This window comes from Nuphar pumila, chromosome 5 (assembly GCF_984573655.1).
Source record: "Nuphar pumila chromosome 5, dmNupPumi1.hap1.1, whole genome shotgun sequence".
In the NCBI taxonomy this organism is placed as follows: Eukaryota; Viridiplantae; Streptophyta; class Magnoliopsida; order Nymphaeales; family Nymphaeaceae; genus Nuphar; species Nuphar pumila.
The window spans coordinates 135,090,006-135,114,731 of record NC_143253.1 but is presented as its reverse complement, the minus strand read 5'-3'; the positions used below and the strand labels follow the sequence as shown (position 1 = coordinate 135,114,731).

Here is a 24,726-nt window from a genome sequence, read left to right as displayed (position 1 = left end):
CAAATCATTTGTCAATTTGCCGATTTAATCAATAATTGAGCATTTTGGACATACGTAACTTCCACATGCTTTTGTTTTCTCCTAACGGTTACGACAATAGACATGACTCGAGTTCGACGTGCATGTTTGAACTTTTTTTTTTCAAAAAAAAAGATATTATCACAATTTTTTAAAATAATTTAATCAATAAAAAACTATTTTTAATGTTTTAATATATAAAACTATATTTATGCTGAAATATCATTAAAAAGTAATAAAAATAATATTTGAATTGCTAAATTAATGTCTATACATGTCATCGCCATGTCGGTGTGTCCACGTCGTGTCACTCATGACACACACCCTAAATGCCGTGTCATTGTGAGTTTGTGATAGGTTTTCTCAGTTCACATCTTTTACTTGACAAATGGCACCTGGATTATCTAGGAAGCAGACCCGGCTACTAGCCTGTTGCAGCAGAACATACAGGTCCCGATTGTTTTAGTCACAGTTGAGAGAGTGGAAGGTGAGAAAGTAGATCACAATTGTTATTTACTTTCACAAGTTTCAAGGCAAAAAGAATCACATATGGCAATCACAATCACTACTTTTTCATGTTTCAATAACGTTGAAAAAGTATTGGGGTTGTGATTTATAATCACAGGAACCAAAAAATCACAGGGCATTCCAAACATGCACATAGGGTCCAACTGAGTGAAACAATGTCTTAGTGATCAAATCTGTCACATAAAATATTAATAAATAAGTAAATCGATATTTGTGTGTGTGAATGGGTGTGTTCGCTTTATGAGTATTTGTTTGCGTATATAAATATGGTTCTAGTTGTTTTTATGATATTTTTTTGATATTTACACAGAGAACAGACCCCAACAACATAGACCTAGTCCCACTGGATCTGCCTGCCGTACTTAAGGTCACTGTCCTGTCAGTATAAAACTCGGTAGGCTTACCTCTTTTTTTAAGAATATGCTTGGCAAGAAAAGTATATATATATTTTTTATTTATTTATATGTGTCTAAGAGTAATTGGTTCCTCTTAATGGTAGAAGGGTGCAAACAATTTTAAGTTTTTCTTTTTAATGTATAACTTTACATATGTGATCTACATGGTCTATTATGTAGGATTACACTTTTGGATCATTTGATTATGACGTGAGTATGTCTGAATAAGATTTAAGAAATCAACTGATAAGTTTCATATAACTAAAGGCTCAAAAAAACCCAAAAAAAATTACAATCAAGCAGCTGATTCCTAGCAAATAAAGCATGAACACCCATGTGGGATCAAATGTAGCTTTAAGAAAAAGTGATGGAAGTTTCATTGGATCTTTACAACAACAACAACTATGCCTTCATCCCAAAACAATTGGGGTCGGCGATATGAACCAACAAAGAAAATCATTCTGGATCTTCCACATGAATCCTTCTCCTCCAATCATTTCTATCAAATGCCATGTCTTCGGTGAGGTTCAAAGCATTCATATCCTTTCCTATCATCTCCATCTAAGTCTTTCTAGGCTTACCTCAACCTCTTTTAACTAATATATTTTCTCATTTCTTCATCCTTTTAATTGGAGCATTATTAGGCCCTCACCGAATATGTCCAAACCACCGTAAACGATTCTCTCTCATTTTATTTTCAATGGGTACAATGCCTACCTTCTTACGTATCTCCTCGTTCTAAACCTTATCTTTTATTGTATTTTCACACATCCATCTAAGCATACGCATGTAAAAAAAGATGCATTTTAAATCTAGCATTTCCATGGCTTTACTCAAATATATTCATATCTAAACCTAAGATGCCTCAACATCACCGTGAAAATGTAATTAACAACTCTAGTAGTCATAACGTGCAAATAGACATGGTACATCATAAGAAACACTAAATCCCATTGTTAGTTGTTAATACATACCGGTTGCATATTCCAGCGTGTTGAGATCAAAGAAACCACACCCCTTCCCCCTTCGAATTTACCAATCGCACATCAGCCAATCTCACTGATTGATAAAATCCATGACCAGAGCTGGTAAATGAACCAAACAGTCGCAACCCGGTTAATCATGAGCTCATCCGTGATCGGCTTATACAGTTGGTGAGCTGAGTCACAAACAACTTATTTAGCTTAAACGAGTTGAGCCCGAACACAGGGTGTTCAGCTTTGGTGAGCTCATATAGTTTATATATATAGAAAAATATACTTTTTATGTGTGATACATATGCATGAAAATTATCATGCAAAATATGAACAATTAAGTTTAATATAAAAAATATTTTAAGTGATATATATATATATATATATATATATATATATATATATATATATATATATATATATATATATATATATATATATATGATGCTTCTACGATGATAACTTATGATAGTACACACTTGATTTTCATAGATCTAAACTCCAAATGCAAAATTTAACCTTTGGATGGTGTTTAATATGTTTCATTTACTATTTTCAGTATTAAAGTTGACCTAGATATGATATTTTATATTATTTATAGAGCACCTGTATTTTCATGGATTGTGAGCTGTTCATTTTTATTGTCTCAAATTTTCTTTTTCTTTTTTTGGAGGCAAGCTGTAGTTAGTCTGAACCGTACCAGTTATACAACTATACCAATGGGTATTGAACATGCAACGTCCCACACAAGGTGACATGTACTAGCTGCTCTTACAAGACAAGCGGAGCCCCGATAGTTCAAAAACAGAATCTTATATGCATTAAGTAAATAAACCATGCTACACACATCAGTAAAACTATAGCAAAATTGTAATCTTATGATGTACTAAACATGATAAAACCTTCTAACATAGTAAATAAATCACGCTAAGCACATCAGTAAGGCTACATCTACCATTTGGATTTGGCATCATGGTATAAAACCACTTTAATGTGTAAATAATATGAGATATTTTTACACAAGCCAGCTCGTGTTTGGTTCACCTGGTTCAGGGATGAGGCCAGTTTGAGCTCAATTCAGATAAACATGAACATGAGTCGAGCCACAAGGTTGATTTATTGGAAAACAAACCAAGCCCGAACATGCCTTGTTCAGTTGGTTCGGCCCGTTTAGCAGCCTTAAGGTCTACGAGGTTAAAAGCATATTGACCGAATCCAAGACCTAAACGTGGGTTGGGCGTGTCTCACGAATCATGACCAGGCTCACGGGTCTAGTTGGGTCGGTTCTTAGTATAACATAGGATCCGACCCGTTCCACCCCTTTCCCGCGTTCGGCCTTCACGTTATAAATATCCGACAAGCTACTAACTCTGTTCGAAACCTTATCCATGGCCGCGAAATCTTCATTCCTCTATCTCCCTCTCCCAAATTTCAAGGGTTTCTCGACGATCTCTGAATCGAAGCACCCGTCGTCGTCTCCATCGCTATCTCCGCCTTCTTATTTTTCTTCGTTGTCGTCGTCATCGTCGTCTTCGTGGAGAATTCTCTGCGCGAAGCGCTCTGTAAGAAGGGGGAAGCAGAGGTATCCATCGGAGAAGAAGAAGCTAGATAGGCAATTCAAAACCCTAACTACCGTGGATAACAAAGAAGATGGTTACTGGAGATTCTACAAATTAGGGGTTCCGTGGAGAAGGACCCCGGGAAGGACCACGTCGGCGTCTCCGACGGCCTCCTCGAAGCCATCGCTAAGGTTCTCAAGTTCCCGGTAATTGAATCACCAGCTCCGTAGTTCACTCGTTTTCATTTCGTTATGTTCCCCCCCCGCCCCCCCCTCATACTTTAGATAAATTGATCGATATATGCTCCTGATTTCATGCCCTGATAGGCTTCTTGTTGAAGGTTGCTTCGTTGTTGCCCCACGAGGCGTTCTCCGTCGTCCGAAAATCATTCGATGCCAGAAAGGTTATTTCATGTCGATCTTTCAGATCTGGAATGTTCTTGTTTTTCATTTTCATCTCAAGATCTGCTGCAAGAAAGAACAAGGTTATCGTTATTCGGATGATTAAGTTAAATGACATTTGTTTGCATTACTCTGTGAAGTGTGAACCGTGTTTCAAGTCCCATTTCTCAATCACATGGAGCTATTATTTGATTGGGACTATTGGTTGATGGTTACAGTTAGATGATTTCCAAGATATATTCCTGGTGCTCTTTTATATCGTTGTGCTTGCCTGAAGTATCCCACTGATCTTTTTTTTCGCACTTATTGTTCAGGTAATGAAGGAACCCAAGTTTGTATACACTGTTGACATGGATACAAAGAAGCTACTGAGTTTGCAGCCTCGTGCCCATGACTTTGTCTCTCGGTTAGAGCCTAAAGCAGCGCTTGTAGAGCATTTGTCTACTGAAAAGGATACTGGTGACTTGATGAGCATGTTAAATGATTATAGAACAACCCATGCTAGTGCTGAACCAGGGAATGGAACACAAGGTACTCAGGCACATTTTTCTCGCAAATTTCATGTTGAAAAGAAGCCAAGAATCGCTGTTGTGGGTAGTGGACCCTCTGGCTTGTTTGCTTCTCTTGTTCTTAGGGAGCTCGGGGCTGAAGTTACTTTAATCGAAAGGGGTCAAGCAGTCGAGCAAAAAGGTGGTGATATTGGTGCTTTGGTTGTTCGACGGATTTTACAACCAGAAAGCAATCTTTGCTGTGGCGAGGTATTTGTCTCCAATCATCTATTTCACTATTTAATCCTTTTCATTTTTTTTCCGTGTGTTATCTCTTTTTCATCTTTCATGATAATTTGCATGTTAATATTCTACAATCCATGTATTTGTGTTTGCTTTAAAATTTTGAGTTCCTCAAACGTGGATTATGTTACTAGAAGCCTACTCAGGGCTAGCAAGCTCACATTGTTAAAAGTTCATTTTGAGCAGGAAGCTCATGTGCATTTGCAGCACAACTTTTTGATGACTTGCTCTTACTGCTTCCATTTCCCATTGTGATACCTGCTGTTGTGGTCCTACTTTCTGTATTGTGGAACCGCTTTTCAATTTGTTTTGTTTTCTTGTAAACTATATATGGCATAATCTTTTTAGTAGTCCATAGGTGCTACAAAATGCATTATATCCATTATTCAAGCTAATATTTTAAACATATCTATACTGATAGCATGATTCAATCACGTGCTCTTAGCTTTTATTGCTATCATCGATTCCATTCTGCGTACATTTAAATCTAGTGGGTGTGTCATGTGTGCCTTTCTTAGCAAGCAGCCTCATTCCTAGGTTTTGGAAGTTGGCGATAGTAGTAAGATAAGTAGTTGTTGCATTTTTAATGGGAATTTATTTCGGGCCTTACCGGAGAATGGAAAGTTTTTATAATTTTTTACTTTAAAACAACACATAGATTTTTTGTTATTATTTTGAATGATCAACGATGATTTGTTATGGACTTAATGCATGGCAGGGTGGTGCAGGTACTTGGAGCGATGGGAAGTTGGTGACTAGGATTGGGAAGAACAGTGACAGCATCCAGCCGGTGAGATTCAGGATCGTGTTCCAGTGGATCTTCTGTTTCCTTTGCTTTTGGGTGACATTATCAAAATGAGGTCCAATATATTGTGTGAAACCCTTGTGGGATACCACTGCACCCCTCTTTGCTTTTAGAAACTGATGATGAATGACTTTATATAATAGCCTGTTTTCTGAACTTGTAGTTTGGTACAAATATGAAAGCAGTAATAAATCGATGTTGAAAGGCAACTCTTTTTTTTGGAAAGATGCTCATGACAAAATCATCTTTTCTCATTCTATTAACATTCTGCATTCATGAAAAGCCAGCAGACTTGAATGTGATTGAAATTTATGTCACATGGATGCAGCTGTAGATACGGGGTCGTGACTGGTTTATAAAGTTTTCCAATATGACTAGTATTCAAAGGAATAAGGTCCGGAAGCAAAAGTGATTTGTCCATGTGATATAGGGTTGAATAAAAAAGTGTTTTTTATCGAATGATCTTCAACATTCATATAGAGTTCCAAAGAGGCCTCTTGTCATGCAAATAATGGACTCAGAAACATAGTCACAAATATCAGTCTTGGGCCTCTTGACTACATCTTGGGAAGGCAATTTCTCGTGATAATATAGCTTTTTGTTGATAAATCTCAAGAAAATCTTGGTGCTTAAAAATTAAAAAAATTATAAAATAGCAGAAATAAATAAGAAAATAACATGTTTAAATAATAAAATATACTATAATAAAAGAATAAGTAAAAAACATAAAAGAAGAAAACAAATGGTTAAGATGCAGAAAAGAAAAAAGTAAAAGTAACTGATAATATCATGATATTATTGTGATATTATCATGATATTAGCATGATATTATCGTGCTATACATAAATTTTCAATATTTTCAAAATATTGTGAGATTTTTCCTTTAGTATTTTATCAATTTACAGAGATATTTGAAAATAACTCATATATATGTGACTGCTCAGAAATAATTTTCAGTAGAAGACCGTGGAAACTACTTTTCTAGATTTGATTATATCCCTTCCAAATGTTTCTCTTTATTGTATGAGCTGGTTTAGAGTCTGACGAATCTTTTGCCTGCAGGTAATGAAAACTTTAGTTCAGTTTGGTGCTCTTCCAAATATCTTGGTTGATGGAAAACCTCATTGGGGAACTGACCGGTTGATACCATTGCTCCGGAACTTTCAGCAACATCTGAAAAGCCTTGGGGTAGGTCACTACTTTGAGTTCTGCTTATTCCAGAACTTCTTGACTTGCACATATGCAGAAATACAGTGTTATTTTTGCCTTATTCTAGTAAGTGATCCACTGCTTTTACTATGGCATTATTTGACAAATGCAGGTTGATATCATGTTTGGAACCAGATTAGATAATCTGCTTGTTAATAATTCCCGGGTTGTGGGAGTCGAAGTCTCTGATGCAAGGTCTGATTTACATACTGGCAAAAGGAAACTGGAGTATGATGCTGTTGTTCTTGCAATTGGGCATTCAGCTCGTGATGTGTACCAAATGCTTCTTCAGCATAATGTTGGCCTCAAACCAAAGGATTTTTCTGTGAGTCAACAACCCAACCATCCATTTTCCTCTTACTCACCATATTGAATCCAATTGTTCGTTATTTTGCTTAAATGTTTTTATGATACAAGCATGTTTATGTGTAATGGCATGAGTCTTAACTTTCTGATGTAGACCCTCATTGCTCTGTGAGTGGCATTAATAGAAAGTTTTCTGCATTTGTTGAGTTTTTGGTTGGTTAACTTGTAATATGGTTATTGTTTTGATAGTTGTGACTGATGCTTAAAAATATTATTTGGAAACAGGTTGGTCTACGAATTGAGCACCCACAAGAACTAATAAACCGCTTACAGGCTAGGGTATTTGTCCATCCTTTACTGACGAATTTGAATTCATCTTATAATATGTTTCAGGATTTGCCTGCCTGTTCAGTCTTATTCTTAGTGTCCCTTGTTAGAGTTTTGTGATTATTCAGGTGAACCTACTTGCTAAATGAATTGTCCTGTTTCAAGTGCACACTGCACACACAAACATGCATACTTACATATATCCATACATAGTGTATATGATAATATATCTCATTCATTGTTTCATTACTACTGCTATTTCCTCAAGTACAGTTTAGTTATTTTATGCAAGTAATGGTATCACTTATAACTGCTAGAATTGGAGTGCCTGACCCTCTTTAGTTCAAGAAATCTTTCTGCTTTCATCTGGAGATGATAACTCATTCTATTTCTTATGCCATCAGATAATTAAAAAGAAAGGAAAAAGGAACTTAGGAATTCTGTTATCATTATTTTATATCATTTTTCCTCTGAACTTTGGCTTCTTCATGTGGAATTGGTTGGCACTTCAGCATTGGTGATTCTCAGACATTGCATTATTATGTTCTATTGCTGCCCTTTGTCTCTTCATGTGAAATTGTTTGGCTCTTCAACACAGTGGTACTCTCAGACATTGCATTATTATGATTTGTTGCTGACTTACAATATTATCGAGATTCTGTACTGGTATTTGACCTATTCTGTTAGTGATGTTATGAAGTGATACATAAACAACTTTCCTTGATTGACGTGGTTAATAGTTCATATGTAAGGATCTGCTTTGTGGCATTCTAAACAATTGATAGGAATTTCTTTGTAGTTTATACTTGACTAATATCATTATACAGTATGCTTGGCTGGCTTCAGAAGTTCATGGAGAACCTGGAAGAGTACCAGTTGCTGATTCAAGCTAGTAAAATATGTTGGTGAAGATATTGTTGAAACAACCAGTGAGTTGGATGAAAGGAAGCATAGTTGTTACTCATTCTGCATGTGTCCTGGTGGGCAGGTACATTCCCTTTACTCTTTTCCTCAACATTATTTTCCTTTTTTATGATAAAATGTAATGAAATGCCGGCAGGTTGTCCTCACCAGCAGTGACCCATCAGAACTTTGTATCAATGGTATGTCATTTTCTAATCATGCATCCAGACCGACAAATGCAGCTCTTGTTGTTACAGTCTCACATAAGGACTTTGCTGATCTTGGCTATTGTAACAACCCAAAACTGACATTCAAAAATTTTGCAATTTTTTTTAAAATGAATAAATAATTTTAAACTATTGCGAAAAGATATTCCAAGGTCTCGGGACACATTATAGATTTAATACATACGATCCAACGATTATTCTACACATAAAATAAATTAAACTATGAATTTATATTGAATTAAATTTAATAAAATAATCCTAATTTAAGGTTTAACAAATTATCCTAAAACAAAAATTTCAACTCTGTCAGAATTCGAGCTACTAAAACTATAACCTTCGCTCCCTCCATCAAGTCGGTTCTTTCATCACTAAACCTCAGTACTTGAAAAAGGTTTTTAAAAATGAGGTAAAAACCGAAGTTCTCATTAAAGAACCTTTCAAAATCTACCATTAAGGAAATTAAAATGAATCAAATCAAACATAAGTTTAACATGACTCTACAAATATCACATATTCATAACAGACTTGCAATATAAGCAGTTCAATTCAAACAACCAGCAATCTCATGTTAAATTAAATGTTTTAGAGATGCATGAATTAATGCAACATGCATGGATGACTTTTTAACTTTTATTATCAGTATTGTTTTTGCATGTATATCCCTATTTAATGCACACAATTATGTTTTTACTTTTATAAAACCCACTGTTAGTCAAAATTGGTCAAGTTCTCAAGGTTAAAGGCAGTTCTCAGTGGTGTTTTAATACACAATTTGTATTTTATTAATTGAGTCTTATACACGTTTTCAACCAATGTCAGGATTCAACACCATTAATCAGAACATTAGGAATCAATATTTAATGTTAGGACGACAAAGAAATCAATATTCATTGACGCCATATTCTCGATATAGCAATAACTGTAGCTGAGTTTAACAAGACCACTCACATGCAAAGTGGCGGGAGTTTCCTACAACCGTGACCGAGAACACGAACCACACATCCGGTTATTATGGAAAACAATGAATACTTAAGTTTAGTATCCTTACGGTCCCCCATGACCACCATCTGAGGTTCTCATCCTTTTAGAGGACTACCAAAGAAGAAAAATTTTACACTGTTTGGTCTCTTTTCTCATGTTAAAACAATTAAGAGTTTTTTATACAAGAACAATTATGCAAATCAACATGCAATAACAAATTCGGGCCATTGTCTTATCAATTTCAACAGTGTATTTAATTTAAAAGTAATACAAAACAGTTTTGCAATGCATTTAAAACTTATTATTTCATGAACAACACATGATTGTGGCCTTCAAAGATCCATGTGTGGTTCGCACATTACCACTACATTATTTAATGTAATGTCATTTCAAATTTTTGATGAACAATAATCATTCATAAACGAACACATTTAGTATTTACAATACACAAGACATGACACCAAAGTATATTCATGGCTATTGAAAAAATGCAAACTTTATCAAGCACATCATATTTATCACATTAGCCTGAAATCTAAATTTTTTTGTTACCGACCAAATTCAACACTGATTAAGTTCGGATTAAATATTCGTAACGGACCAGATTTTATAACTTCAATAACAATCAAATTTTTGGACAACATATGACAAATTTCAGTTTTTCAAACAATTTTTTCAAATTAGATTTTTAATTCATTCAACAAATTAAATTTAAACCAAATTGAATGAAAAACCCAATTCCTACCCACCGAAACAGGTTTTCATAACTGATTGCAAAAATAAGATTTTTTTGGACTTCATGCTTGGACATACTAAAAAAAATATTCAAGTTTAAGGAAACAAATCTTATATATAAAATCAATCACATGTATGCAAAGCCCCAAATACCACAATCAAATTTCTTTAAGGTTTGACAAACTAAATTCTAAAATCAGATTTGAAGCATAGTAAGCACATAACTAAATTTGTATACGAAACATAGGCTAAATCATTTCATGTATAGAAAAATAAGATATGCATAATCAAATCATTGGATAAAGAATCATATTTTTTTTTCCAGCTGAACTTGGACAAAAATGCCAAAGTTCACTGTCAACATATATATATATATATGTATATGTATATCAAAGTCTTATTAGTTGGCACGCAAGATTTAACATCTGTCTTACTCGCATATGCGAGTTCTTATATATGAAATCTTTGCGTGTTCAATACTGCAAACAGTCTAGAAAAAGGCTAGGTTTTTAATAGATTTTATTTTAGTCAAAATTTTAGTTAAAAACTATATAAATTCTTATTTTTTCTTGAATCTGAAAAATAAAGTTTTCAGCTATGTCACATAGGTGAGGGTGCGGTGCGGCGATGCAGTACTTCAAAAAAACTTGAGTGGGGGGTGCAATAGGGTATATATATAATTTTTAACAGTTAAGAGTAACATTAATGAAATAAAACCCAACACTAGGTGGTTGGGAGGCAGAATACACACACAAATTATATGGATGAGTTCTACGTCATCACCCCATAGAATAGAGGCCTTTATAGCTTTTTATACAATGAAAAAATTTATCATCCAAATTAGATCACCATGCAGTGGCAAAATTTAGTAAAATGAGGGGGTGACTGTGGTATATAACATCGTAAATTCGTAACACTTGAGAAATAACCACATGATAAAAAAAAAGTGTGCGAGGAGAGAGAGAGAGAGGGTTTAGCCGAGAAGAGCGAGAGAAATGAGGCGAAAGAGATTGAGAGAGAGAGAGGTACACAGAGAGAGGGGGGCGGGGGTTTAGCTGAGAAGAGAGAGAGAGACGAGGGGAGAGAGATTGAGAGAGAGAATGGATACATACCTCCTTGCAGTGCTAGAATCTCCACGTGGACCAGTCACCTTGCCGCTGCTGGGTTAGAGACGGAGAAGAGGAGGCGTCGAGGTCGGAGGAGGGGGCAAAATGTTTTTGCCCTAATCCCCCTCAACCCATTTCATCAGGCAATGTTTTTTCTTTTTTTTTAAGTCAAAAAATTGGACACTTAAGACATTGGGTGCGTTGATCGCACCGGGTGCCGCACCTGCACCCTCGTTGCATTGTGTTGACACGGGTGTGACACCCGGCTGGCCAAAATCCCTCTGAAATAGGTTTTCAGATATTACAGTTAACAAGTGTCTTGGGGGTGTGGGGTCCAAATTTAAGGTTTATTGAGTGGGTTTAGGTTGGGTTTTGACTATACTTAAGTGAATAGGTCAAAACATGCTTGGTGCAATTGGTGACAGTCAAGAAAAAACAGATTTCGGTACTAAGACACCTTTTAACTGTAATATCTGAAAACTTTATTTTTCAAATTCAAGAAAAATGGGGAATCGGTACAGTTCTGAACTAAAATTTCGACTGAAACAAAATTTTTAAGATCCCATTTTTTTGGACTGTTTCCAGTGTTGAACATGGACAAGTTTCAGATATAAGAACTCACATATGCGAGTAGGGCAGATGTTGAATCTTGCCTGCCAGCCGATAAAACTTTGATATATATATATATATATATATATATATATATATATATATATATATATATATATATATATATATATATATATATATATATATATATATATATATATAGTGAACTTGGTAGTTCTGTCCCAATTTGGCTAAAAAGGTAAATATGATTTTTTATCCAATAATTTGACGATGTATATCTTAATTATTTTCCTATGCATGAAATTATTTAGCCTATGTTTCGTATACAAATTTAGTTATATGCTTACTATGCTTCGAATCTTATTTTAGAATTTGGTTTGTTATGCCTTAAAGAAATTTGATTGCGGTATTTAGGGCGTTGCATACATATGATTAATTTTATAAATGAGATTTGTTTTCTTAAACTTGAATATTTTTTTAAGTATGTTCAAGTGTGAAGTATGGTAAAATTTGATTTTTAAATTAGTTATGAAAACTTGTATCGGTGGGGGTAGGAATTAAGTTTTTCATTCCATTTGGTTTACATTTGATTTGTTGAATGAATTAAAAATCTGATTTAAAAATTTGTTTGAAAACTAAAATTTGTCTTATGTTGTCCAAAAATTTGATTGTTGTGAAATCTAATCGGTTACGGATATTTAATTCGAACTTAATAAGTGTTGAATTTGGTCGGCTATAAAAAAATTTGGATTTTGGACTAATGTGATAAATATGTTGTGCTTAATACAATTTGCATTTGTTCACTAGCCATGAATATGCTTTGGTGTCATGTCTTGTGTATTGTGAATACTAAATGTGTTCGTTTATGAGTGACTATTGTTCACCAAAAATTTGAAATGACATTATATTAAATTATGTAATGGTTATGTGTGAACCATAACTTGACCTTTGGAGGCCAAAATTATGTGTTGCTCATGAAATAGTAAGTTTTAAATGCATTGCAAAACTGTTTTGTTTTGCTTTTAAATTAATTACATAGTTGAAATTGATAGGGCAATGACCAGAATTTGTTATTGTATATTGATTTGAATAATTGTTCTTGTGTAAAGAACTCTTAATTGTTTTATCATGAAAAAAGAGACCAAACAATATAATTTTTTTTCTTGTTGGTCTTCTGAAAAGGTGTGAACCTCGGATGACGGTCATGGAGGACCATTAGGATACTAAACTTAAGTGTGCATTGTTTTTCCCAAGAACCCGTTGTGTAGTTCATGTTTTCGGTCATAGTTGTCGAGAATTTCTGTCACTTTGCATGAGGGTGGTGTTAGACTCAACTGCAGTTATTCATATATCGAGAAAGTGGTGTCAATGGATGTTGTTTTTTTGGTCATCCCGACAGTAGGTGTTGAATCCTAATGTTTCGATTGATAGTGTAATTCCTGACTTTAGTCGAAGAACATGTGTAAGACTCAATTAATAAAATACAAATTGTGCGTTAAAATACCACTGAAAACTGCCTTGAATCTCAAGAACTTGACCCGTTTTGAGTATCCATGTGTTTTATACAAGGGAGAACTTAATTATGTTCATTAAATAGGGACATGTATGAAAAAATAATACTGATAATTAAAGTTAAAAAGTCATTTATGCATGTTGCATTAATTAATGCATCCTTAAAACGCTTAATTTAACATGAGATTGTTGGTTATTTGAATTAAACTACTTATATTATAAGTCTTTTCTGAATATGTGATGTTTATAAAGTCATCTTAAACTTATGTTTAATTTGATTTATGTTAATTTCTTTATTGTTGGATTTTGAAAGGGTCTCATCCTAGAACTTCGGTTCTTATTCTATTTTAAAAAACTTTTTTTAAGTGCTGAAACTTAGTGATGAAGGAACCGACTTGCTGGAGGGAGCGAATGTTATATTTTTGGTGGTTGGGATTTTTGCCAGAGTTGAGATTAAGAGAACTTGTTGAACTTTAAATGAAAATTATTTTATTCAATTCAATTCAATATAAATTCATAGTTTGATTTATTCTTTGTGTAAAATAATTGTTGGGTTGTGTGTATTAAATTTATAATGTGCTCCGAGTCTTTAAAATATCTTTTTGCAATAGTTTAAAATTATTTATTCGTTTAAAAAAAATCACAAAATTTTCGAAGGTCAGTTTGAGGTCGTTACAAAGTTGGTATCAGAGCTAGTTAGAACCACCATCATAAAATCTTAAACTCGTACTCTAGAAGCAGTATCCATATCCCTGATACGAGGTAACTTATGAATTTTTGTTTTCTTATTGTTCTGAAATTCTGAAAAATTATTATTTTGGCAATATGGACAGTAATCAATGATGATTTACTTTTGCATGCTTAATGTGATTATGTTTTTTTTTGGCGTGATCAATCCTTGTGGTCGCCGTAATATGGTGGTATTTTATTTGTTGATGATTTCTGCTTAATTCATTGCAGAATTTTATGTTTGCTGTTTCAAAAAATGTTGAGTGTAAATTGTGGTTAAATAGGTGATTTTTCTCATAATTGCATCATTCCTGCAATCTTTGATCAGTATTCATGCTATATCCGGCTAAATATTGCAGACTAGAACAAGTTCACCTGTTCAGATTCCACGATGCAATGATACCTATGAGTGCTTGTCATTGAAAGGGTTGTATCCGATTGGAGAAGGCGCCAGCTTTGCTGGTGGAATTGTTAGTGCTGCGGTGGATGGCATGTACTGTGGGTTTGCTGTTGCAAAGCATCATAATTTTTATGAGGGAGATATTGAGGCAATTCTTGTCCAAGTGCACAGGGTGACTGGATTCGTAAAGTACTAAGCCATTTCCTGCATAATGTCATGATGCGAGGAATAGCAAGATTTTGGTTCAAACACCCTTTTATCATTCATCTTTCGGAAGAATTTTATTTAATCTCTCTCAGCTGTTGATGTCCTTGGGTTGTACTGGCTATTGAACAATCTTTTACAGCGGCTAACAAGTGTATGATTTCTAGAGTGATACTTGAGATTAAAATGCAAGTGGTTGTGCTGGAATTACATCTCGAATTTGCTTCGCCTTACTTTAAGAGCTTGCCCAGTGGTAGGGGTGCTCTGCTGCTAGCCTTATGCAGAATTTGGTGACTTGGATCTGTTGCACTCTCTCAAGGCCAGGCTTTCTGTTATTATACTGAAAAGAAGAGAAGAATCCAATTTCTTGTCTGTCCACTTTCCATCACTTCTACAAGTAAAATGTTCATTTGAATTCAATATGATTGATTAAGTTTACCCTTTGCAGATATGGGTTTGTTTCACGAATTTAAGACATTAAAATTTGAAGGCTGAACTTGGTTCTGAGATCTTGTTTATTAAAATTATGATTTTAGCTTGTTGTAAAAGTCCAACCTTGGAGGCTGCATTTAGGAGAATAAATGATAACCGAAGATTGAATTTGGATATGAACTGAATTAGTTAAAATGAACTACCAGGGAACCAGGTCAGACGTTTATCGTTTGCATATCAAAACAAATTGTGCAAAAAGGAATTGTTGAATTTCATGATCCTTTACCCAGAGAGAGAGAGAGAGAGAGAGAGAGAGAGAGAGAGAGAGTTTGTGCAAGCACTAATCTTGAAACAAAATTTATCCCAAATCCAAATATCCAGAAGATGAAAAATCTCATTTTTTCAAAATTCAGCACACTCCCCTTCAAGACAATACCACTTCCAAAAGAGGGATATATTGGTCTTAAAAATAAGTATTTGAAGATGATGATGGCGGGAAGAAGTGTAGTTTGCTGTTCTAAAAGCGGGAACTGAAATGCAGGAAAAGGAAAAGCAACTGAACTCAGATGATGCCATTCCAGCGATGAAATGATCAGAAGGGACTGGAATTCTGATGACCCAACCGAATATCATCCCTTCAAACCTTTGCAGCAACCATTACCTGTTGTTCAACACCACTACTGATATGTGCGTGCGTCCTTTGCAGCAACCAATTCACTCGTTTTTCGTTCACACCAGTTTGGTGACAGGTTTCTCGAGAAAGAAGAATTTGATTTCTCGTTTCTGATCCCTTGTTTTCTCTTTTTTGCTTCATTTTCTTTTATTTTTGGTTTTTGTAGAGAAGAGAACGATTGCAACAATGGGGTGTCGAAAAAACAATTTCCTATTGAGGATAAGGATTCTTCCTCAGAAATTAAAGAGTCCCACCGTTCGAAAATGGAGAATTCAGGTAGGATTCCTAGCAAGAGGTGAATGTATGCTCAGTACCATCTGGAGTTGGGGCAATCTGACTTCTTCCTGGTTAGTTGCTCTATCTGTGGGTTGAGCTATTCTGGAGGGGACGAAGAAGATGAGAAGCTTCACAGGTTGTTCCATAAGAACTACTATGGGGTCCCATTCATGGTACACATTTTTTCCCGTGAATTGTGCATTTGATTCAAAAGATCTAATGAAGGAAAAGGTATCCGATTTCAATTCTATTTCCTTTTTCTGAAGGGTTGGCGAAATGAGTGCGTCGTCTTCTCCCTTCTGAATGACGGGGAATGTGGTGTTTCGGTATCGGATGGTGACCCTCCTGCTCATAGAGAAGGTTTTTTACAACCACAGAATATGTCTCTTAGTTATGAATCAGATTTCGGTTTATCTTATGGAGACAATGAGTTTGAAAATTTACAAGTTCTCGAGGTAGCTAGGATAGTGGAAAGAGATCTTGATTTGAATGTTGGTTGGCTTCTACATCATCTTCGCAAGGTGACTTCCATGTGCACGTGTTTGTGAATTATGAAAGATCAAAAACTAAGAGTAGTAGCAGGTCCAAACCGTTCTAAACAGTTTAAAAGAGAATAGTTGCAGGTGTTGCTTAATCTGAGCTTACAGGTGTATTCTATATAACTTATTTAGTAGAAAACATGCACCAGACAAGGTATTCTTCATGTTCACGTGTTTTCAAAGCAATCAGAAATCAACGGTTCATACAGGGCATGTTTGGTTTGATCACATGAGAATCACTCTCAATAGAATGAATAAAAGTGATTCTCATATGGCTCTAAATCTCATGCCCAACCAAACAAAAAAAGGTGGTTGGTGTGAGAAACTGAATCAAATATGATTTGGTTTCTCTTTACCCGTGAGATTTGAAATCTCACATATAAATATGATTTTGAATCATATGGTTCAAAATCAAAATGGAATGTGAACGTTGGGGCTCTCAAAGCCCCCAACGTCTCTCTCTTTCAACCCTGACGTCGTCTACTCGCCGGACTCGCCGAAGACCAATTTTGAGAGCCTAGAAACCACCATCGACAACCAATCACCGTCCCCTTCTATGCCTGTGGCCAAGGGTCCTTTCCCGCAGCCATTTCCTTACCATCTCCAGAACCGCATGAGCCACCTCTTATTCTTCTATTTTTTTCTTTTCTTGGTTGCATGGTGGAGCTTGCCGGAATCTCGATTCCGATGAGCTCCACTGCCCCATATACGATTGAACAGGGGGCTGTTGTTGGCAAGCCCCTGTTTCGGTCATCCCCATCTTGTTCGTGTTTTTTTTGTGTTTTCAATCGATAGGTAGGGCAGCCAAAGGGGGGGGGGGGAGGGGCTGTTTCGGCATGGACCACCTCTTTTTTCCTCGCACCAACCAAACATGGGAATTGGAATCACATGAGGTTCCAAATCACATGATTTTGAATCTCATGATATTCCAACTCATGTGATTTATTTTCACTTTTGAAAAACACAACCTAACATACCCGAGATGTTCAAAACTTACCATATTAAACAGTTTCAAGCTCAAAATTAGTGCATAAATAAACTTATGATCGAAATTAGATTGATCTCAAGAATGCCATTTTCCGATATCCCTCAAATCATAGAAAGCTACATGTATTATGAATAGTCAACCCTTTGACAGAAGAAACACAACATTTTGGACGTATGTTCCAGTTGCCACGCTTGGACACATGGATTTGTACAGCCTATATTTAAATTTTTTTAGTAATAATTTATTATTTTATAGCATTTCAAATAAAAGACATTTTTAAATTCTAAAAAATTAGAAAATAATTTATAAAATATTACAAATACCCACTCAACTTTTGAGGTACTTACAATTACAAACTCAGCTTTTTAAAAATTACGAATGGGCTTTCAGGTTTAGAAATTAATTTTCGTCTTACCTAGTGTCATAACAATGGTGGCCCTAGGTTTGTCGTTTTGAGAGAGGAAGTATATAACATTAGGGTTAGATAAGGGGGGGGGGGGTTGGGTGTTGAGAATTAATTTATAAAAATGAAATCTTATTCTTAAATTTTCAATAATTGAGCGTGTATTTGTAAATACTAAAGCTACTAAAAGCTTCTTAGATAGGTGGGAAACTCATTTATCAGAAACTCGCTTGGAAGGCGCAATACTTCTGGCCTCTGAAACTTGATGAAAACCTTGATCCCCATGCTTTTTCTTATGATTTTCACAAGCTTCATCAATTCTTCTTATATATTCTCTTATCTTTTATTGTTTTTTTATGTATTTTTTCTCATTCTTTTCACTCACTTTCACGTGCTTTCTCTAAATTGGTAGTCATCATTTTTAGATTTTGTTAAAAATGTAATTTTTATATTAAAAAATATGAAATTTAATATTTATCACTTTTAGAAAGACATGGATGGAGGTGATAGGAAAGGATATGAATGCCTTGAACCTCACCAAGGACATGGCATTGGATAGAAATGAATGGAGGAGAAGGATTCATGTGGAAGACCCAGAATGATTTTCTTTGTTGGTTTATATCGTCGACCCTAATTGTTTTGGGATGAAGGCGTAGTTGTTGTTGTATCACTTTTATTTTAATTTTTTATTTGTGTTTCATTTTTATTCTCTTTCAATTCTTATATACATATATATTTATTTCTCGCGCTTTTTACACATTTTAAAATGCATCGCTTTTGTTTTTAGCTTCGGCTTTGGCAACCTTAGTAAATACTTCAAAAGATGAGCGTGTATTTGTAAATTTTTTTAATTTATTAATTAAAAACTAAAAAAACTTGTGTTCTCGTGTCTCATTTTTTCACAAAAAAATCGCACTTTGGAGTCTACTCGAACCCATGCCCCATGTCATCGAGTCCACGAATCATTGTGACATTCTATGCCCTTTTGGATAAGTTCCGCTTGTGACATAGCACTCCCCCACTTTGTACCAGTTCAAAGCAACCCAGAGCAATGGCTGCAGCCAAGTGCAACCTCATGCATTTCATCAGCAATCATCATCTCAAAAGGCCGCCCAAGCTCTCCATGCACCAAATGAACCACAGAGAACTTGGTATCTCTCTCTCTTTCTCAACTTGATTTTGGGATTTTGATAATTTGTCTTCAGCTCGTTCACCCATATGCGATTGATGGGTACCGTCCAAACCTCCTTTTTGTCACTGCATTTATGGGGTTTCTTGATTTTTTTAGGTTGTTCAAGGTACGTGCTTCATGGGGTTGTTCAAAAATTTGGTGTCAATGCTTTAGCAACTAAAACTACGAGTCCCCAACTGGCGGAAGAGGCTGAAGTCGAAGTTGTTGAAGGATATACCATGACCCAGTTTTGTGATGAAATGATTGAGGTTCTATTGAACGAGAAGACGCAAACCAACGATTGGAGGAAGCTTTTGATGTTCAGGGAAGAGTGGAAGAAGTACAGAGAGAGGTTCTACAGTCGATGTCAAGAGAAGGCTTCTGCTGAGAAAGATCAGGTCTCGAAGGATAAACTAGCTACTCTCGCCAGAATGCTTAAAAGGGTAAAACTTAGCAACGGACCATTTCTCTCCCTCTCTCTCTCTCTGTCTAAAGAAATTTTCGTTGATAAAAACCGTCTTTGATTACGGTCCCAGCGGTAGCTTTCCTCCGCTACTCAATTGTTTGCCTTTTTCCCATGAATGTTTACCAATCTAAAGAATTCTCAAGCTCCACATTTCCCCAGAACTAGGCCGAATGGCGTTGTCTTGGAACCTTCCACAATAAAAAAAAACAATTCAAACGCAGCCGAGGAATTTTCTTTTCCTCTTTTTTGATGTATGTAGTTTTAGACTACTGCAATAATGAACCCATTTCAAACGCAGCCTGAGGAATTCTGTTTTCCCATTTTTTGTTGTATGTAGCATATTTAGCATGTGAGTAATGGGTTCTTTTTTTGCCGGTTTTTATTACCTTTGCAACAAATTTTTCTCATCTTTGATACTGTTGGTGGTCTGCAAAACTGTAGATTGATGATGAAATGGAGATTCATGAGGACCTTCTCAAACAGATCCGGGAAAATCCAAGAGATTTGAATTTGGTTGTAGCTGCACGGCGCAAGGATTTTAATGGTGGTTTCTTCAATCATCTTAATATAATTGCAGACATAAATGACGGATTGGAAGATCGTGATGGTAATAAACTATTATTTGTGTTGAGCTTTTTTTTTTTTCAGATATACAGGAACGTATTTGAACAAATATCGCCATAAAAACTAGATCGCCTTCCTCTCTTATCATTGCATAAAAATGATATCTGGTGCTAGTTTCAGTTGAAGAGTTATGATTTTTGTTTAGCTTTGCAATTTCAGAGATGGCTCACGGACCATTCAATGTGTGACCAGAAATAGCTAGGCTTGCAACCAGGTGCTTGTCTGCCGTATCAGCATATGATAATGCAGTTGAAGATGCGGAGATGTTAAATGCTGCACAATCAAAATTCGATGACATCCTGAACTCCGCTTCACTTGATGAGGCATGTGAAAAGATAAGCAGTCTTGCTAAGGCTAAGGAGCTGGACTCCACTCTGATTCTGTTGATAAACAGAGCATGGGCATCTGCAAAAGAATCAACTACAATGAAGAATGAGGTCTGTATAACATTATGAATACTTGGTAATTAGGAAGGTGGACGTGATAACCATTTTCCTTTTTGGTATCTTCATATAACAGTGACCAAATTTTCTCCATCTTTTGCCTATCGGAAAGCTCAATAAGACTTCTTCACATGTTTCCTCTTTTGGACGTGAGAGGAAGGCAGATGGAATGGATGTTTTGATAAAGATATGGTGAAAGAAGCATAACCAGAAATGGTGTTTTGAAGATAGATTAAATACGAAACATTGTAGTTATTAGCCTTTGTTCCATCTAAATGCTGTGCACAAAAGATATGGCATGATGTTTCAAACGATACATTGGATTGAGGATTGAGGATTGATGATAGAATAGTCCAAAGAACAAGGATACATGCAATTGAAGGGAAATCAATATATTCTACTTGACCTTTAAAAACAAAGCAATCCAATCCAGTTGGGAGCACAGCTCTTCTGTAACAACATGGACGTCCACTATCCTATGTTATACAGATACTCCATTTCGACTCCTGTTATATATTAGTCTTACGGGAAAGTTCAAAAAAGTGGTCATATCCCTGTGTGTACGGCCATATCCATATGACAGCCACTATCTTGTTCCTTCCTGTTTACTTCTTAGATTCCTAACCTGGTATCACAGCAGATGGACCATCTGGGTAGAACTTGATACCTTGATACCATTCTAATTCCTTGTTTAACGCTACATGCAGTTTCTATTTCGTGTTCTTAGATTTATCCATTCTCAGTTGAGTCATCAAAATCTTTTCTCCTAATCTCCCTCTTTTAGTCCATTCAGTTTTCTACATACTGTATTCTTGGTTAATCACTTCAGTCACTCTTACTCTTTAATTCATTTGCTGATATTTGTTCCAAATCTTCTCATTTATTTTACACACGCGTGCATGCTCATTCATTCACTCTTAATTGATTTATCCCAACGATCCTCCTTTATCTCGAAATTATCACTGTTATAGGTAGCTTCTCAATTCAAACAAATTACCAAAGAACTTCATGCAAGCTTCATTAAATACTCAAGAAACTATTTTCTTGAGCATGGATATTGAAGGGAAACCATTCTAAACCTCTAATCCGACATAAATATGGTGTTTGATTTGTTACAATGAAGTGGATGCTGCAATTCCCAGCTAACCTTGACCTTGTCTCGAGCTCTCATTAATTCTTGATTCTATGACACAGAAGATAAACTAATAGTTAATTCACAAAATATGAGTATACCAAGAGCCTCACAATATCATGTTTATCATTTGGATGCTTCATTGGCATTTTGCTGGTGATTTTTTTTAATTGATATTTCATTGGAGCACTGATAAAGATGTGTGTTGTTAATTGAAGAGCAAGGGGTCCAAGGCTTGAACTATTGTCATTTGAAGGACTGATAGCAATATGACATTGATAGAATTTTTCGGTAGCTTATGATCATTTAGTTGTATCTGTTTTTATTCACATCATGATTTAGATCCTGTAGGACCTGTTCTATTATGGGATATAATTAATTTAAAAACTTCTATGAATTGTACTATGTGTGTCACAAATGGCAGATTTAAATCACTGGATGTTTCTTTTATGCACCTGTCTGTCTTTTTTCCTCCAACTGCTTTTAGCTTTGCCATAAACACATCACCAAGCTAACCTAAGTACCTTTGGATTCTTGCTTTATCTCTTACGGTTAAAATGAAAGGAGGAAGAAGGCAAGTTTTTCAGTGTATCCATCTCTAACTGGAATTGACACCTTGCTTAGTGTTGCCTCTTCCTGTTAAGGGTGTTTCTTATGTCACTTACAGTTACTTTTCGCTATGCTTTTGTCAGGCATTCTTCACGGATAGAATCATAGAAGCTATTTCTCAACCCATTTTGAACAACCCTAGAACATACATCAAACTCTATTTTGAACTAGACATCTGCTGTTGGTAAAGTTGTGGAGCTCCGTCTCTGAAAAGTTCATCTTTTCAGCCTGTTGCCCAGCAGAGGAGTCAACGGCTTCAAATTTTTCGTTAATAAAGTCCATTTCATCTAGATCACCTATCTCTAATCCCTTGCCCTTATAATTGTGTACCACCTGTGAATTTCAACACAAGAAATAGCTATACGTTGGTTTCTGCTTGTCTCTATAATTTGCCACTAAAATTACTTCAATTATGTTAACTAAGCAATCCTCTTCTTGCTGTGAAATCATATGGGACTCAGTCAACGTAGCCTTTGGTTTTACCATGATCAAAGGGATCTTTCACTTGTATATTCAAATATCCATTTTTGCATATATCAAAGGTGTGCAAAATGGTGCACGCTCATTGAGTGTGGCACTTAACATTTTTTCCCTCATTTCCCCATAGTGTTTTTTCGTGGAATATCTATTGGGAAAAGGCAATCAGTGCAGACAAGAAAACCAGAAATGGCTTTATATGAAAGCAGAGTTAGCTACTTTTTGTTCACGTCTGTTAGTGTCAACCCAGCTACAGTTCATATAGTTTTCATGTTAGCTTCAAATGTGGCATTTATTGAAACAGAGATGTATACAGTAAGTTTTCTTAATCTATTCATTTTTACAGGTCAAAGACATTATGTATCACATATACAAGGCCACAAAATCTGGCCTTAAGGACATTGTACCAAAGGAGATAAAGCTGCTCAAGTATCTGCTCAACATTATAGACCCCGAAGAGCGTTTCTCAGCGCTAGCAACTGCCTTCTCTCCAGGAGATGAACATGAGGCAAAGGTCATGGGTGCACTGCATACGTAAGGCTCAACCCCCTGTTACTATATGCTATTTGGTTTGTAAGCAAAATTTTTGTTTTCTGATTAAGACAGAATATACAAGATCATGATGTAGCTGATCTGCTTGATTAGATGCGGCCTAAAAAGGCCATCTGGTTAATCTTGTCCTGCTAACCATACATTTCACTCATTCATACACGGGGCTCGCATTAATTTCTTTATGGCACAGAACTCCTAAGGAACTACATAAATGGATTACAATCATGCTGGATGCGTACCATTACAGCAAGGAAGAAACTGACCTGAGAGAAGCAAGAAAGATGGCACAGCCGGTGGTTATCCAGAGGCTTTTCATCCTCAAAGAAACCATCGAAGAGGAGTACATGAGGGAGAGGACAACGGAGGCACAGAAGGATCCAGAATCAAATGAGGATGATACTGCCTGACCAGTTTCTCAAGCATCTGTCATGACTCATGAACAATGACTACAAAAGATGACACGCCTAATGGACAATTTGTCTAGCACTCCAAAAGCCCTTCAATTTTTCTCGGTGTGGGGTAATCTTCGAATCCATATATAAGGACATACATACTGTGACCAAGAATTGTGGAAATTCCACTAGTTATGAACTGTTTTCGGTGAGTTTTGTAAAGGTGGTTTATTGTTATTGTTCCTAGTTATGAACTTATAAAGCTATAGAGGTCCCTCTCTTACCATCACTAATTGGTCTGAATTGGGAAAAACAGAACCAGAGGTTTTCTGCAAAGGGGTTCATTTGTTAAGGGCACATTTGCTTGCAAGAGATGGGCTCTACCCATTGTCCCGCTCGGAGACCACAGAAATGAAGTCCGACCAACCTCCATTGGACTTCATTTCTGCTGAAAACATAGGGCTCCCATTGAAATTTTTTTTTTGACAGAAAGCTGGGATTAGGCAGTCCCTTACCAGTTACACAACCATATACCATTGGGATTCGAACTTGCAACATCCCAACACAAGGTGACTTAAAAAAATGAGGTGTTTTCCTTGCAGAAAGAAAATCACAGTTCAAAGAGAGATTGTGGGGCCTGCAGATATGCATGAACTACGCCACTCTTCCTGGGGCTTACAAATGTGCACTGAAGGGCACGCTTGCTTAGATTCTTTTGAGAATCACTCTCCAGTTTTGCAGGCAGTCTCAAGAGAACGAAAGTCTCTCTTGATGATAAGAAAGTCCTGGATAGGTGCGTAAGAGAATGGGAGAAAAGGGAAAACGATGCCAGATTTTGAGAGGGATTCTCTTTTATTCTCTCTCTCTCT

At 35.9% G+C, this 24,726-nt stretch overlaps 1 protein-coding gene, 1 long non-coding RNA gene and 1 pseudogene across 4 annotated transcripts; all 3 read left to right on the top strand.

Annotated features, from left to right (window-relative positions):
• Nucleotides 1-3,303: 3,303 nt before the first annotated feature.
• LOC149838882 (uncharacterized) lies at nt 3,304-8,568 on the top strand (annotated as a pseudogene). The gene is made up of 9 exons (XR_016432250.1): nt 3,304-3,680; nt 3,815-3,877; nt 4,190-4,633; nt 5,385-5,456; nt 6,534-6,659; nt 6,793-7,005; nt 7,272-7,325; nt 8,141-8,301; nt 8,374-8,568. The product of XR_016432250.1 is annotated as an uncharacterized LOC149838882 (transcript).
• A 5,391-nt stretch (nt 8,569-13,959) lies between these two features.
• Nucleotides 13,960-14,883, top strand: LOC149838881 (uncharacterized). Its single transcript, XR_016431999.1, has 2 exons — nt 13,960-14,109; nt 14,436-14,883. It is a non-coding gene; the product is annotated as an uncharacterized LOC149838881 (long non-coding RNA).
• Nucleotides 14,884-18,821: 3,938 nt separating this feature from the next.
• On the top strand, nt 18,822-24,143 carry LOC149838880 (uncharacterized protein At4g37920-like). Of its 2 annotated transcripts, none has more exons than XM_090006859.1 (6): nt 18,822-19,142; nt 19,280-19,560; nt 20,070-20,235; nt 20,445-20,689; nt 23,260-23,447; nt 23,656-24,143. In XM_090006859.1, exons 1-6 carry the CDS (start codon nt 19,043-19,045, stop codon nt 23,870-23,872), a joined length of 1,197 nt encoding a protein of 398 aa, XP_089862985.1. In that variant the 5' UTR covers nt 18,822-19,042; the 3' UTR covers nt 23,873-24,143. The 2 variants fall into 2 exon arrangements, with proteins under 2 accessions (XP_089862985.1, XP_089862984.1); XM_090006858.1 differs by having other exon boundaries at nt 19,280-19,605.
• Nucleotides 24,144-24,726: the final 583 nt, after the last annotated feature.

What these genes read in the sequence shown, in the direction of transcription:
- LOC149838880 (XM_090006858.1), top strand. Translation starts at nt 19,043, where the DNA reads ATGGCTGCAGCCAAGTGCAACCTCATGCATTTCATCAGCAATCATCAT. An exon ending in AATGAACCACAGAGAACTTG is followed by an intron (nt 19,143 to 19,279) that starts GTATCTCTCTCT and finishes TGATTTTTTTAG; the next exon opens with GTTGTTCAAGGTACGTGCTT. An exon ending in GTCATGGGTGCACTGCATAC is followed by an intron (nt 23,448 to 23,655) that starts GTAAGGCTCAAC and finishes TTTATGGCACAG; the next exon opens with AACTCCTAAGGAACTACATA.